The sequence below is a fragment of the Narcine bancroftii genome, chromosome 13 (genome assembly GCF_036971445.1).
Source record: "Narcine bancroftii isolate sNarBan1 chromosome 13, sNarBan1.hap1, whole genome shotgun sequence".
NCBI classification, from domain to species: Eukaryota; Metazoa; Chordata; class Chondrichthyes; order Torpediniformes; family Narcinidae; genus Narcine; species Narcine bancroftii.
In genome coordinates, this window is record NC_091481.1 from 24,854,977 (window position 1) to 24,868,422 (window position 13,446).

Here is a 13,446-nt window from a genome sequence, read left to right on the forward strand (position 1 = left end):
CGGCTGAGTTCCTCCAGCATTTCGGTGGGTTTAATACCATCACAGCATCTGTTGCCTATCCTGTTTCACCGAGTTCCTCCAGCATTTATTTTGACCCAAAAGGCTGACTTGAGTTGTGTGCACACCATGGAGACATGCATGCTCCCAAGCCAGGGGTCCAGAACAGTGCATCCAAAGCAGCTGGAGAACAGAACTGGAGAGGGACCACAGTTGTTGGGTTGTGTGCACATACAGTGCGATAATCTGGGAACGTTGATTGTGGGCAGGGGACCGTTCATGGCAACTTCTCAGCGAAATGTTTTGGCTGCAGGAGAGGGCTGGTGCAGGCAGAATCTGCAATGCCCAGCAGTTCCCGATGCTTGTTGCTTCCCCCATGTTCATGTCCTATTGCTGACCACCGTGTGTCTTCAACTTAACAAGAGTTCCAATATTCTGCATATTTCTCATAGAAGGGATTGGGCCCAAAACGTCTGTAATATATCTTTGCTTTTTATGTTCGCTGAAAGACCGGTTGAGTTCCTCCAGCATTTTGGTGTATTTCTACTACCATCACAGCATATGCAGACTTTCATGTTTCATTTGTAATAGAAGTTCCATTATCTGTGAGCCTGAGTTCAGACTTTGCAACCAGGTCCAAAAGATTTCTTTGTTTTTTTTTTAGTGGGGTCTCAGTATATATGATACACATACACACACAGACTGGTTTACATGACACCCAATGCTGTAAAAGGGGTATTTAACAATTGGACAGTTACTTAGCTTGAAAGAGATGAGGGTGTAAATTTCAAAATGGGATTAGTGTTGATAAGAACAATAATAGGGCATGGAGAAGTTGGGTCAAATGACCCATTTCTGTGCTGTACCACTCCATAACTTTATGGGCAACTCAGTAAAGAATTTTGATCAAAAATTAGGATACCGTCATCATGAACTCATTTGTTGCTGTAAATTCTACTCCACACTTAAATGTTTTATTTGCAGGAAAACATTTGTAACAAGTTTAAATCTCAGAAATACACATCATTAAGGAGAATCTAAATATGTTCATTTATAACAATAGTTACATGAATTATTACAAAATACACAACAGTCATCATTTCATCAAAACAGTTAGAATATAAGTGATCAGACAAATATCCTGGGAAGGTCGACTGAATGTGGAAGTGGCTTTTGGGGGGCTATATGTAACTTCACATTTTAATTGATTGTTTAGAATGATGGACAAGCAATTATATCCATACATCCCACTATTTCTTCAAATTTTATAAAGAACTCTTTCAGAGTGCACCACCAAGCAAAGAGCGTGAACCAGTGAAAGAGCTTCTAACCATGAAATCAGGAAACCAAGGTATAAATCTGCCTGTGGGCAAAGAAGTGGAGTGCATAATTTGGCATGATCACTCAAATGATGACTGTAGAATAACAAAGAGGAACAGAATTCCTCATGATCAGAATAGTTTTGCAGCCTCTAGGCAACTATAAAGAAGGAAGCAAGGAAAATTAACATTTATTATGTTTAAAAATCTTTCATTTGTTGCCATATTCATGAAACTATTTAGTGCCAAATTTAACATGAGCACTGTTAATTTACTGCCAGTTAAACAAGTGTATATCTGCCATATGAAAAAAATTGTATATTATCCAAGATATTTACATATCATTTTTTTTCTGTGACAGATGTCAGAAAATTTATACACATCTGTACCAGCAATAATTTTATTGCATCAATTCATAAAAATAGATCTATCACACATATTCATGTGGTTGCTGTGGGGTATCTAGATATGGAATTGCAATATGACCATAGGCCAAAGCAGAAGCCACAACTAGAACCTTCCAATGATCACTCCTCTGGAATTAACAGAAGACAATCTCCAGATTATATCCAAAATTGATGAAGGGAGGTTGATAGCTAGATTAACATCTGATAGTATGAAAAAAGAATTACAGGGCCCAGATGAATTTATAAACAAAGAATCTTAAAATATCTGTGAAAACTACATTAAAAATTTAAGACAACTTTTCAAAATCTGTACTGAGAGCTATATGGGATGAAGAAATAATTTATCAATCCACACAAAGATATAAATAAACCATAGTGGGAAAACAAGTGTACCTCAAAAAAAAACTCAAGAGGTAGAAATCAAGATTCCTATAAAAGATTGATAATTAAAAACACTCTGCAAAATCTTAAAATGTCTCCTTCAACAAATGATATCTTACAAAAAATAAGAGGAAATATAACAATATTGAGCTGGACTCATTCTCCAATACTGTAATTGTTTTCAAGGCATCTTAACTCATCTTTGTGTGAGTGATTAGAGTAAAAGAGCAAAATGGATGTCAGCAGCTCCACTGGAACATTTGATTTTTTTTTCACAAATCTGCTATGGTGCAAGACTGAAAGGCAGAATATTTAGGTGCAACAGGTTTGTTGGGTGAAATTCTCTGCAAAACACACTTCCGTCTCTCCTGCTGCAGCCAGTAGAGCATCTCCACTTTGTCCCGCTGCATTTTCTCTAAATATGGCCGGCCCTGTAAGCAGAGGTTACATTCTTTGTTTGCAAATCACTGTCAAGTATACTATCCTCAACAATTAGCAAACAGCTATAAAATGAATAAAAGCTAAGCAAAAAAAAATCATTTGACGTATTTTATCAATGTAAAGAAATAATGAAACCTTTTATTCGGTATAATTTAATTATCATTGAAACGATAAGCAAATTGGAATTTTGTTCTTAGGACCATGAACACAAACTATTAGTAATACCTGATAATGCATGAATTGTTATGGTGTTGAGGGTCCCAGTATCCACTGATATTCAGAACCCAGTGCTAGCCTCTTTTTATCCTGATGCTTTGTGGGGTTGTCCTGGAACCTGGCAAGAATCCCTTATCCCTTCCATGAAACTCCTACTGACACATGCCTGGGTTTTGGAAGCATTGTGAAAGTCACATGTTTTGTTCCCAGGCCAGGGTGAACAGTACAGCCATTAATATTGAGATGTGAGTATTGGCCTATATGGTATTTGGGGATCATCACTGATGATGGATATGACCTGCTCCGTTTGTTGAGAGACAGGAAGTGAGGAGAGCTGCTGTCCAGAGATATCTATCTGCTGACAAATTCAAAGGTGGTCACCAGCCATTGCTCCATAGAAAAATCTCCAGGTTGGAGTAAGCTTGTGCCACCAAAGGAGCAACCAGCATGGAAGGTGTGGAGCAGCTGCCACAGTCTTGCTCTGCAGGAACTATGACAGCAGGGGTGCAACCTTTAGCCAACGTGTCCCAGTGCTGTGACTGGCCTCATCACTTGCCCTAGTCTGCCCAAGGGCAGCTCTGACCGTAGACTTTCTTCACTGAGTCATGGGTAATTGAAACAAGCAATAATAGAAAGCCCAACCAGAGAGAGGGCTAATGCTTGATCTCTTGGGAAATAAAGCAGAGCAGGTAACTGAAGTGTCAGTTAGGCAGCACTTTGAGAACCTGTGACCAAAATTTTTTAGTTTTAAAATATGAAAAATGATAAGACCAGACCACAAGTTAATGTCCTGTACTAAAGAACTTATAGAGATTGATTAGGAGAGGCTGTTTGTAAGTAAAGGGACATCTGAAAAGTAGGAGGTTTTTAATAGAGTACAGAGGCAGAATGTCCTTTTTAGATTGAAAAGTACGAGATATTGAGATAAAGGAGATGTATGAGTGGTTTAGGCAATGGAGATCAAGCCAGAGAACTGCAGATGAGTTAAAAGAAATGGTGGTGTTCCTGCTGCTGGTGGAGTTGACCCAGGAGAGTGGAGACACAGTGCTGTTCTGAAGGGTTCAACTGCCTGGTCCCAATGCCAGCATTGGTTAAGCAACCTGTTAAAGGAGCTGACATGTTTGTAATTAAAATCTGGATTCTGAAGAGACTCTTTTACTTTTCTTGTAAGGGATGTCAGGTGACACTACTGGTAACTTATGGCATAAAAAATGCAATTTTGTGTAATATTACAGGTTCTGTACTATTATATGACAATAAAGGAATCTTGAATGGGTAAGGTCATGGAGAATATTTTGAGAGATGGCATCTAAGGAAAGGACTAATTTGCAATGGTTAGCATGGCTTGGAAAATCTCACAATTTTGATTGATGAGGGCAGGGCAGTAGACATTCTCTACACAGACTTTATCAAGGCCATTGCTAACGTCCTGCATGGTCGATTAATCCATGAAGTCAGATCGCCAACGAGATATATAACTGGTTTGGTGAGAGGAGTCAGAGAATAATGGTGGAGGATTTGTTATTCAGATTGCATATCTGTGTCATTGATGTGCCACAGGGACTGGTCGTGGGTCCACTGTTGTTTGTCATCTTTATTGACGATTTGAAAGCCAATGTTGTTTGTAAGCTTGCGGATGATGCCAAAAATGTTGGTATTGTAGACAGTGAAGATAATCTGAGATTTCAACAGAATCTCAATGAACTGAGAAAATAGGCTATGGAACTGCAGATGAAATTTAAGTCATGAAATTCGGATTTCAGATATCAGATTTATTGTCAGAATATATACATAATATCACATACAACCTTGAGATTCTTTTTCCTGCAGGCGAGGCAGATATACCACTTATTGGCAGTGCAAAAAAGAAATGATTCAACATACACATGTAAACAAATTGACTGTGCTATACTAAAAGAGAAAAAAAATCAATAAAATTCAAGTGTCCTCAAGTAAGTCCCTGATTGAGTTTGTTGTTGAGGAGTCTGATGGTGGAGGGGTAGCTGTTGCTGAATGCGGTAGGGTAAATCTTGTGGCACAATACTGCTTTCCTCATGTAGCAGCAAGATTAGGGTGTGTGCTGGGTGGTATAGATCCTTGATGATTGATGTTGCTCTCCCATGGCAGTGTACTCTGTAGATGTTCTCGATGGTGGGGAGGGTTTTGTCTGTGATGTCCTGGAGTATGTCCACTACATTTTGCAGGGCTTTACATTCCACCAGCGTTGTCTCAGCTCCATCCTCAACATTCATTGGAACGCTTTCATCCCTAACGTCAAAGTACTCGAGATGGCAGAGGTCGACAGCATTGAGTCCACGCTGCTAAAGATCCAGCTGCGCTGGGTGGGTCACGTCTCCAGAATGGAGGACCATCGCCTTCCCAAGATCGTGTTATATGGCGAGCTCTCCACTGGCCACCGTGACAGAGGTGCACCAAAGAAAAGGTACAAGGACTGCCTAAAGAAATCTTTTGGTGCCTGCCACATTGACCACCGCCAGTGGGCTGATATCGCCTCAAATCGTGCATCTTGGCGCCTCACAGTTTGGTGGGCAGCAACCTCCTTTGAAGAAGACCGCAGAGCCCACCTCACTGACAAAAGGCAAAGGAGGAAACACCCAACACCCAACCCCAACCCACCAATTTTCCCCTGCAACCGCTGCATCCGTGTCTGCCTGTCCCGCATCGGACTTGTCAGCCACAAACGAGCCTGCAGCTGACGTGGACATTTACCCCCTCCATAAATCTTCGTTCGCGAAGCCAAGCCAAAGAAAAGACATTCAGGGGTATTGGTGTCCCCATATCAGACCATGATGTAGCCAGTCAGCACACCTTTCACCACCTGTAGAAATTTGCCAGGTTTCCAAAGACATATTGTTACACTGCAGACCAGCAGCAGAAATTCACCAAGAGACTATTGTTTTTCTTTTAAAACAATATATTTATTAACAACTACTAATATAACATCTGAACTTAACCCCCAACTATGCATGAATAATTTTGTTTGTGTTTGTGTCAAATACCCAAACCACCACAACTTAGCTACAATTCTGTAAAGTCAGTTCATAGTTCAGTCTTACAAATCCTGTGTTGAAACTCGTGCTTTTAAACTGATGCCCAGAACTAATTACGAAGGAGGTGGGAGAAAATGAGTGATCAAGACTGCTTAAAATTCATATGGTCGAGTTTCTTCTAGAGAAATGTCCTTTCATTCGAACATTTGTCACAACTCCCATTTTCCTTGCTCAGGGAAAAACAAAATGGATGACTTCCACGATGCTTCCAAAACCCAGGCACGGGTCAGTCGAGATGATCATCATCTCAATGGTCATAATCCAATGCAGCAATTCTACTGCTTCCTTTACCCAGATATGGGTCAATCGAAGTGACCTTTTCTTTGGTCACAGTGGTTCAATAATTCCCGACAGGAAAATCATCCAAACCATCCATTTCATACCGAGTCACTCCACCTCTGTGTTCATTAGATGGCTGGTGGTCAAATCTGCTGTTCCTTTAAGTGTCCCCCATATGTCTCTCCCTCTCCCCACCTGTGTTCCTGGATAAAGCAACAAAACATTATTTCTCTTTCTGGTGAGTATATTCTATACTAGGTGTTGCCACCAGTCCCTCCTCAGCTGTGAATGGCTGCAGCCGGTACTAGCCGTTAAAGTGACACTCACTAAATGAAACAAGAGCTTGTAATAATACCAAACCTCTGTAAATTCATGAGAAAGTAGAGACGCTGACTTGCTTTCTTCATTAGTGTGTTGGGTCCAGGAGGTATCCTCCGAGATAGTGCCTCCCAAGAACTAAAATTTGTTCACCCTCCCCACCTCTGATTCCCCAATGATCACTGGATCGTACACGTTTGGTTTTCCCTTCCTGAAATCAACAATCAGCTCATTGGTTTTGGTGACATTGAGTGAAAAGTTGTTGTGCACCATTCAGTCAAGCTTCCAATCTCCTCCTGTATGCCAACTCATTGCCCCTTTTTATACAACCTACTACCGTGGTATTGTCAGTGAATTTGTAAACGGTGTTGTTGTGCCGAGCCACAGTATCAGGTGTATAGTGAGGGGAGCTGAGGGCTAAGACTGAAGTCTTGTGGTGCTCCGGTACTGATGGTGCTTGTGGAGATGTTCTTACCAATCCTCACGGATTGTGAGGTGAGGAAATCCAGGATCCAGTTACACAGTGGGGTGTTGAGTTCCAGGTTTTGGAGTTTGCTGATCAATTTTGAGGTGATGTTGGGTGTTTTGTTCCAAACAGTAGTCGATAAAGAGCATCCTGATGAATGCATCTTTGCTGTCCAGTGTTCCAGGGCTTTGTGTAGAGCCAGTAAGATGACATCTGCTCTAGACCAGTTTGCTCCAATAGGCGAATTGGAACTGATCCATGTTGTCACTCAGACAGGAGCTCATATGCTTCAACACCAGCTTTTCAAAACACTTCATCAGTGTTGACGTGGCCCTGATCGAGCACCAGTACGATTGACACCTGTTTGAAACAGGTGGGTACCACACCCTGCCGCAGTGAGATGTTGAAGATATCCATAAATACATTAGCAAGTTGGTCAGCACAGATTTTTAATTCTCAGCTGGGTACTCCATCCGGACCGGATACTTTCTTTGGATTCACTCTCCTGAAGGTAGTCCACATGTCATCCTCAGATATGGACAAGAGAGGATCATCAGGGGACACTTCTGCGCAGTGATATTTTTTCCTTGTTCTTTCATTGCATATTGGTTAAATTAAATTGGGGAAGATGTACACAGTAAATGACATGGCCTTGGAGAATGTCAAAGAACAGAGAAACTTTGCAGAACAGAGTTCCCTGAAAGTAGAACAAGTAAACAGGATGGTTTGCAAGCTTGCTTTCATTGGCCGGTCATTGAGTTCAGACTTAGGGACATTGCATTACAACTGATCAGAAATAGGTGAGACCATGCTTGGAGTATTATGTGCAGTCTGACTCACCCAACATCAGAAAATATGTCACTAAGTTGCAAAGGATGCAGAAAAGATCCATGAGAATGTAACTGGAACTGAGCGATTGGATTTATGAGGAACTTGGATAGACTGGAACTTTCTCCCTGGCTTGTTGGACACTGAGAGGTATGCAAATCAACAGGGGTGGAGGAATCTAAAACGAGAGAGCATAAATTTAAGTGAAAAGGAAAAGATTTAAAAGGAATTTGATGGGCATCTTTTCATACAATGGGAGGTTAATTATATGGAACAACATGCAGTTTAAATGGTAGAAGTGGGTACAATACAATGTCTCCAGTATCTGCAGATTTTCTTGTTTAAATTGAAGTGGGTACAATAACAAGTCATTTAATCAAGTACATTGAAAGAAAAAGTTCAGAGGGATCTACGCAAAATGCATGCAAATGATAGCAGCTCAGGCAGACAACTTCTTTGCAATGCAATTGATAAAGGAGCACAGGCAAAGGGAAGAAGGGATTTGTGCCAGGTTCCCAAATACAGCAGCAGGGAGGAGAGGAATCTGCACCAACAGGACTCCTGGTAATGCATCTCTCAATATAGAATGACCCCTTCTATTGACCCTGGGAATGCATCCTGAACACTTAGCAAGGTATCAGTATATGCAAAACATGAAAAGATATAATTAACCATATTATTTAAAATTGAAATACCTGTAGTATTTTGGATACAAACTTTCACATTCCCTCAAAATTAGAAAGCAAAGGTTTTACTGCGATTAAACACTATTATCTTTACCTTGAAAGTAACTACATCTCCAAAATAGTCTTTGATTTTCTTTAACACTTTGGACAAATGATTTTCAATTCGTGATAAGTCAGTATAAAACTTATCCCTCTTTTTGCATTCATTTAACCTCATTGTTGATGTACCCTTGTAACCTACACAAAAAAAAACCCAGAAATTGCAGGATTATCACCAATTTTCTCCAGGAGAGTAGAAAATATTCTGCATCAAACAGAAGATCCAATGTCACAGCACCACAGGAGACCATTCAACCTATGTCTATTTGTCCACATTGCTGCATTCCCCTCCCCCAACCATCCCACCCCATCCCACTATCTTCACCCAAACCCTTGATTTTCCCCAGAGCCCTCTATCTTCCTAAACTTGATACATTTACTCAATTCATTACATAAACATGCAAAAAACCTCTGGACTCTGGAGGAACTCTGTCAGGAATGAAAATCCGATATGCATCACGAACCTTCTTTTGTTGCTTGTTCATATTTTTACATTTACAGTCAAAATTTAAAAATCTATCCCATCTTCCAGATCATGGATATTATCATTGAATTCTTTTGTGAATCATGGGTGATGAAGTTAAATGGATCTGTGAAAGTATATCTGACAAAAATTGTGTTAATTACTTTGATCGAAGATTCAATTTTGTTAAGGCATAAATTTTGAACATGCTGCCCAGGGGTAAAACTGCCCTTGTAGAAATAGTGCAATTTTTAGTTTAATTTTTAAGGTGAAGTAAAATCACACATGGAGATGAGAAACTGCCATTATTGCTCCATTTTTAATGTCCTTTGGATGCACTCAGTCCTTGAAAATAACATATGTACAGCACAAACATGCAGAATGAATCAGACAAGAGGCCATGTTTTCAGATATCCATTTAAATTGATCATCTATTTTTCACCAAATGTTTTATTTGGTGAAACTAGAGCAAAAGGGAAATAGATTTAAGGTACCTCTCAATGTGTAATGCCGTTTTTATGTCAGCATTGATTTTTTTTATTGGAGCTCACCTTTGCACAGTGAACCAAAAGTTTCAGCCCAGAGATATCCCCACTCGCAACTTCTACTTTAAAGGGATCAGCACCCACTTATAGGGTAGATGGCAGGTGAATTCTTCTAGCTATCCCTGCAATTTGACAAGTATTTGATCCTGTCAGTTTTTAAAAAAAATTAAATATGTAGCAGGGTAACAGTCCCTTTTGGCTCACGATCCCGTGCTGGCCAACTACACCGAATTAACCTACAACCCCTGTATACTTTGAAGCATGGGAGGACGCTGGAGCATCCATGCAGATATGGGGAGCACATACAAACTCCTTACAGTCAACGGCGGATTTGAACCTGTGTTGCTGCACTACATCAGCGTTGTTTTAACTGCTAGCTAACCATGCCATCCCAAATAAGCAAAAAGGTATTATGAAATGTAGTATGAATTAGCAAAAATCTATAATGAGTATTCAAGGATTTCTCATTCACTTCAAGATTTCAATACACATATCAATTGCTGCCAGATGTCCAGAATTTGGTGTGGGTGGGAGAATAATAAGAGGACACGATACTGGAAGAGGGCAAGAAAGGTTTGGTTTTCAGCAGGAGGCCTTTTCTACTAAATTTGGAAAAATACTACAGCCTGAACCTCAATTAGGAATATGAGCTGTTTGCACTTCATTTAGGGCATCTTCATGCCATCTGCTGAAGTCAATTGCAAGCACGCAAATAGGATTGGGCCACATTTTCAGGATCTGTCAAGGAGAGTCCAGCAGGTGAACTTTATAGATTCTTCCCAGGCTGGAGCAGGAACTTTTGCAACATTTCACAATTTGCTCTGTACTTCTCTGCAAGCAATTCATAGAAATGAATTGAATAATCATCAACTCAAAGGAAGTTAACCTGCTTTTCACTCTTGCCAAAGAGAGTAAATAAACTTTATAAGATGCCAAGTTTATTAGACATATCACTCTCACTGCTGCAATATCAATTTTCACTTATAATGAGATAGAAAGGGATGTCGTCATTTTTCAATGTCTATGTGAACACAGGCAACAAATAATACAAGTCAATGCCCAGTATCCTCATTCTATGGTAGTTTGATGGGCTAGTTGCACTTTGGCAAATCAACAGCTAGCTAATAGGTTTTAAAAGCAATTTTTTTGCTGACAAAATAGCCAATGGATACCAGTGAGAAACCCACTTCCAAGAGCGTGTCAATGCACAGAATGAAATCCATGCAGTCACAAAAAACAACGCCGGATGTAGGATACTGAATAGTTTGTAAGGGTTGTCCCAAGACAAGCAGTGGTCAGTTCACCTACCTTTATCAAAGAATCGGTTCGGGTCGGACGCAAAATGTTCAAAGTGCTCAAGTTTGCTCAAAATACATTCTCGTTCTTGAATCAGTTGGACAGCATTTTCCCAGGCATCCAGAGCCTGATACAAAAGAAACAATTTCTCATTCTCCCAAAACTAGCACCAAATGAACTGAAGCCAAAAATGATAAGAGCGAATAACTCTAACCATGCTCAATAACATTAGAGCACAGGAACAAACCTTTGGGCCATGAAGTTTACACCAAACATGTTGTTATATTATGCTTGCTCAAGATCCATATCCCTCCATATTAATTTGTGTTTCTAAAATGGTACGATCATGTCTGCTTCCACCAGAAGACCTGACAGCATTCTCAGCCACACACATCTCCCTCCACACCTAACTATCACCATCTTCAACCCTGCTGCCTTACATTCATTTTCTCTGGTATTTGACAGCTTTGTCCTAGGATAAAGATCAATGTCCCTCCTAATTTTAAATATTCTATTGGATCTTCCCTCAGCACTCTTTAAATGTAGAGTAGTTCAACAATGAAAGAGCCTTGACTGCATAAGAAGAAGATAATATGAGAAATACTCATATTGTTGGATTTCAATGACATTCAAGCGGAGACTCTCACATTTTTGGCATAGAATCCAACCAAATAACAGAGTAGAAAGGGCAATCATGCCTGGTAAAGTAGAAAGGAAAAGATGATATACAGATTACAGGTCTGCATGGGGTCCAAGCCTGGGCCAAACCAACCATGCCCACTCCATCCCTAACTATGCCCACCCAATCCCCATCCATGCCCACCCCAGACTTAACCGTGCTCACTCCATCCCCAACCCAAACCAACCATTTAGTTTATTTCCTGAGTTATGTATCTCTGTGTTACCTATTTTCTTGACCCACCATCTGTCAGCCTCTTTCTCTTTTTCATCCCCTCAGTTGAATGGCATAAATCAAACTTGGAAAAAGTCATTGGTATTATTTGGTTAATTCACTCACATTTATATTTTGATGTACAAGAATGATACTTTGGATGATTAAAAACATGTAGGCATTGTGTTCTTCTTATATCATAGTTAGAGCATAAAATTCTGGGCCAATCAGCAACCTATTTTTGTATACATACCTTAGCAAAATGGGCCCTGTATTTTTGTGAGCTGTACTTAATGGCCATATCAAGTTGTTCTCTATCAGGAACATGCAAAGTGATCCAAATACGTTGCAGTCTTTTTTGTAGATGTTCTAGAACTTCAGTGTCAGGACTTTTCCCAAGCAGTTTCTGAATCTCTACTTTTTCCTATTATTGATGTTGGTCAGTGAATAAATAAAAAACATTTCATGTACTTCATACAGATTTTAAACATCTTTCATAAAGAAAACCCATTAATTTCAAAAGTGTTTAGGCCTGATTAATGTTTACTCCTCTTTTCTCTTCTGCCAATTTCCTTCTTCCTTAATGCTGCTTTATCTTCTCAAATAGACTCCTGTGTGAAAACCCTGAAAACCATTTTCACAAGATTTCTCCCATTCATTTAGTTTGAGAATGACACGTCAAGATTATTGGCAAGAAAATAAATTTGACACCAAGATCAGATTAGCAATTATCTTATTAAATCTCAGTGAAGGCTTAAGAAACTGCTTCTACATTCTCATGTTATCTTCTCTGAGACCTGACATCTTATCCATTTCTGAAAAATCTCTAATGTAATTTGTGCTGGCCATTAAGAAAGATACAAAATCACCTGCTGGGTAGACAAGGAATCAGAGCTCTTGTGTTATCCTCTTTCCAGGGAGAAGACACCCACCAGTTTGGACATTAAAGTGAGGGCACAAACTAAATTGCCAACATCAAGATGACAGAAACATAATTAAAAGCATTAAATGAACATTTCAGAAGAATCCAATGGATTTGATGGAAATGGCTTTCATATTGAAGCAGTATCTTAGAATTATAAAATTGGACAAAAACAGATTATACGGAGAAAAAGAAGTTTTAAACGATTTTTCAACATGGCATGACCACCTACACAGCTCTCAATGGTCTTTTCAGAGGACACTTTTCTTTGCTGTTTCATTACAAACAATTTGGTTAGAAAAAAGGCTTTCATTTTCTCTCCAAATTACAAGTGCCTATGGAGTAAAAGACTAACTGTGATACGGTTATATCAGTACGAATGGTAATATACTGATGATACTGTCAGCAAAGGTGCCAATGTGGTCAGGAGATGGTGGGGGGGGGGGGGTCAAGGAGTGTATCAGAGGGTGTGTGTGAATGTTTATGTTAGTTTTACTGTTAAAAAATGAAATAGGAGCACAATGTACGTCTGTATAATGTGTACAAAGTTGTTTTCAATACTCAATAAATCCATTTTTGAAAAAAAATAAATTTTCAAACCTGGCTAACAAATGAGATATTTTCAATAATTGTGAAAATAAAGTGTCAAGACAATTTAAAAAGATGTAGGTGTTGTAGATGCAATGCAATTTCACTAAAAATCAATTGAAAAATTTGGATTTAAATTTAAAATTTAGAAATACATCACAGTAACAGGCCCTTCCGGCACATGGCTGCCCAAATATACCAATGACCTTCAAATCCAGTATGTTCCTGGAGA

General features: G+C 39.5%; 1 protein-coding gene across 1 annotated transcript; it reads right to left on the reverse strand.

Moving 5' to 3' along the window:
• Positions 1–949: 949 nt before the first annotated feature.
• Positions 950–12,516, reverse strand: LOC138747845 (coiled-coil domain-containing protein 87-like). Its single transcript, XM_069907420.1, has 4 exons — positions 11,958–12,516; positions 10,825–10,939; positions 8,504–8,646; positions 950–2,535 (listed from the first exon to the last, which is right to left on the reverse strand). Exons 1-4 carry the CDS (start codon positions 12,003–12,005, stop codon positions 2,377–2,379), a joined length of 465 nt encoding a protein of 154 aa, XP_069763521.1. The 5' UTR covers positions 12,006–12,516; the 3' UTR covers positions 950–2,376.
• Positions 12,517–13,446: the final 930 nt, after the last annotated feature.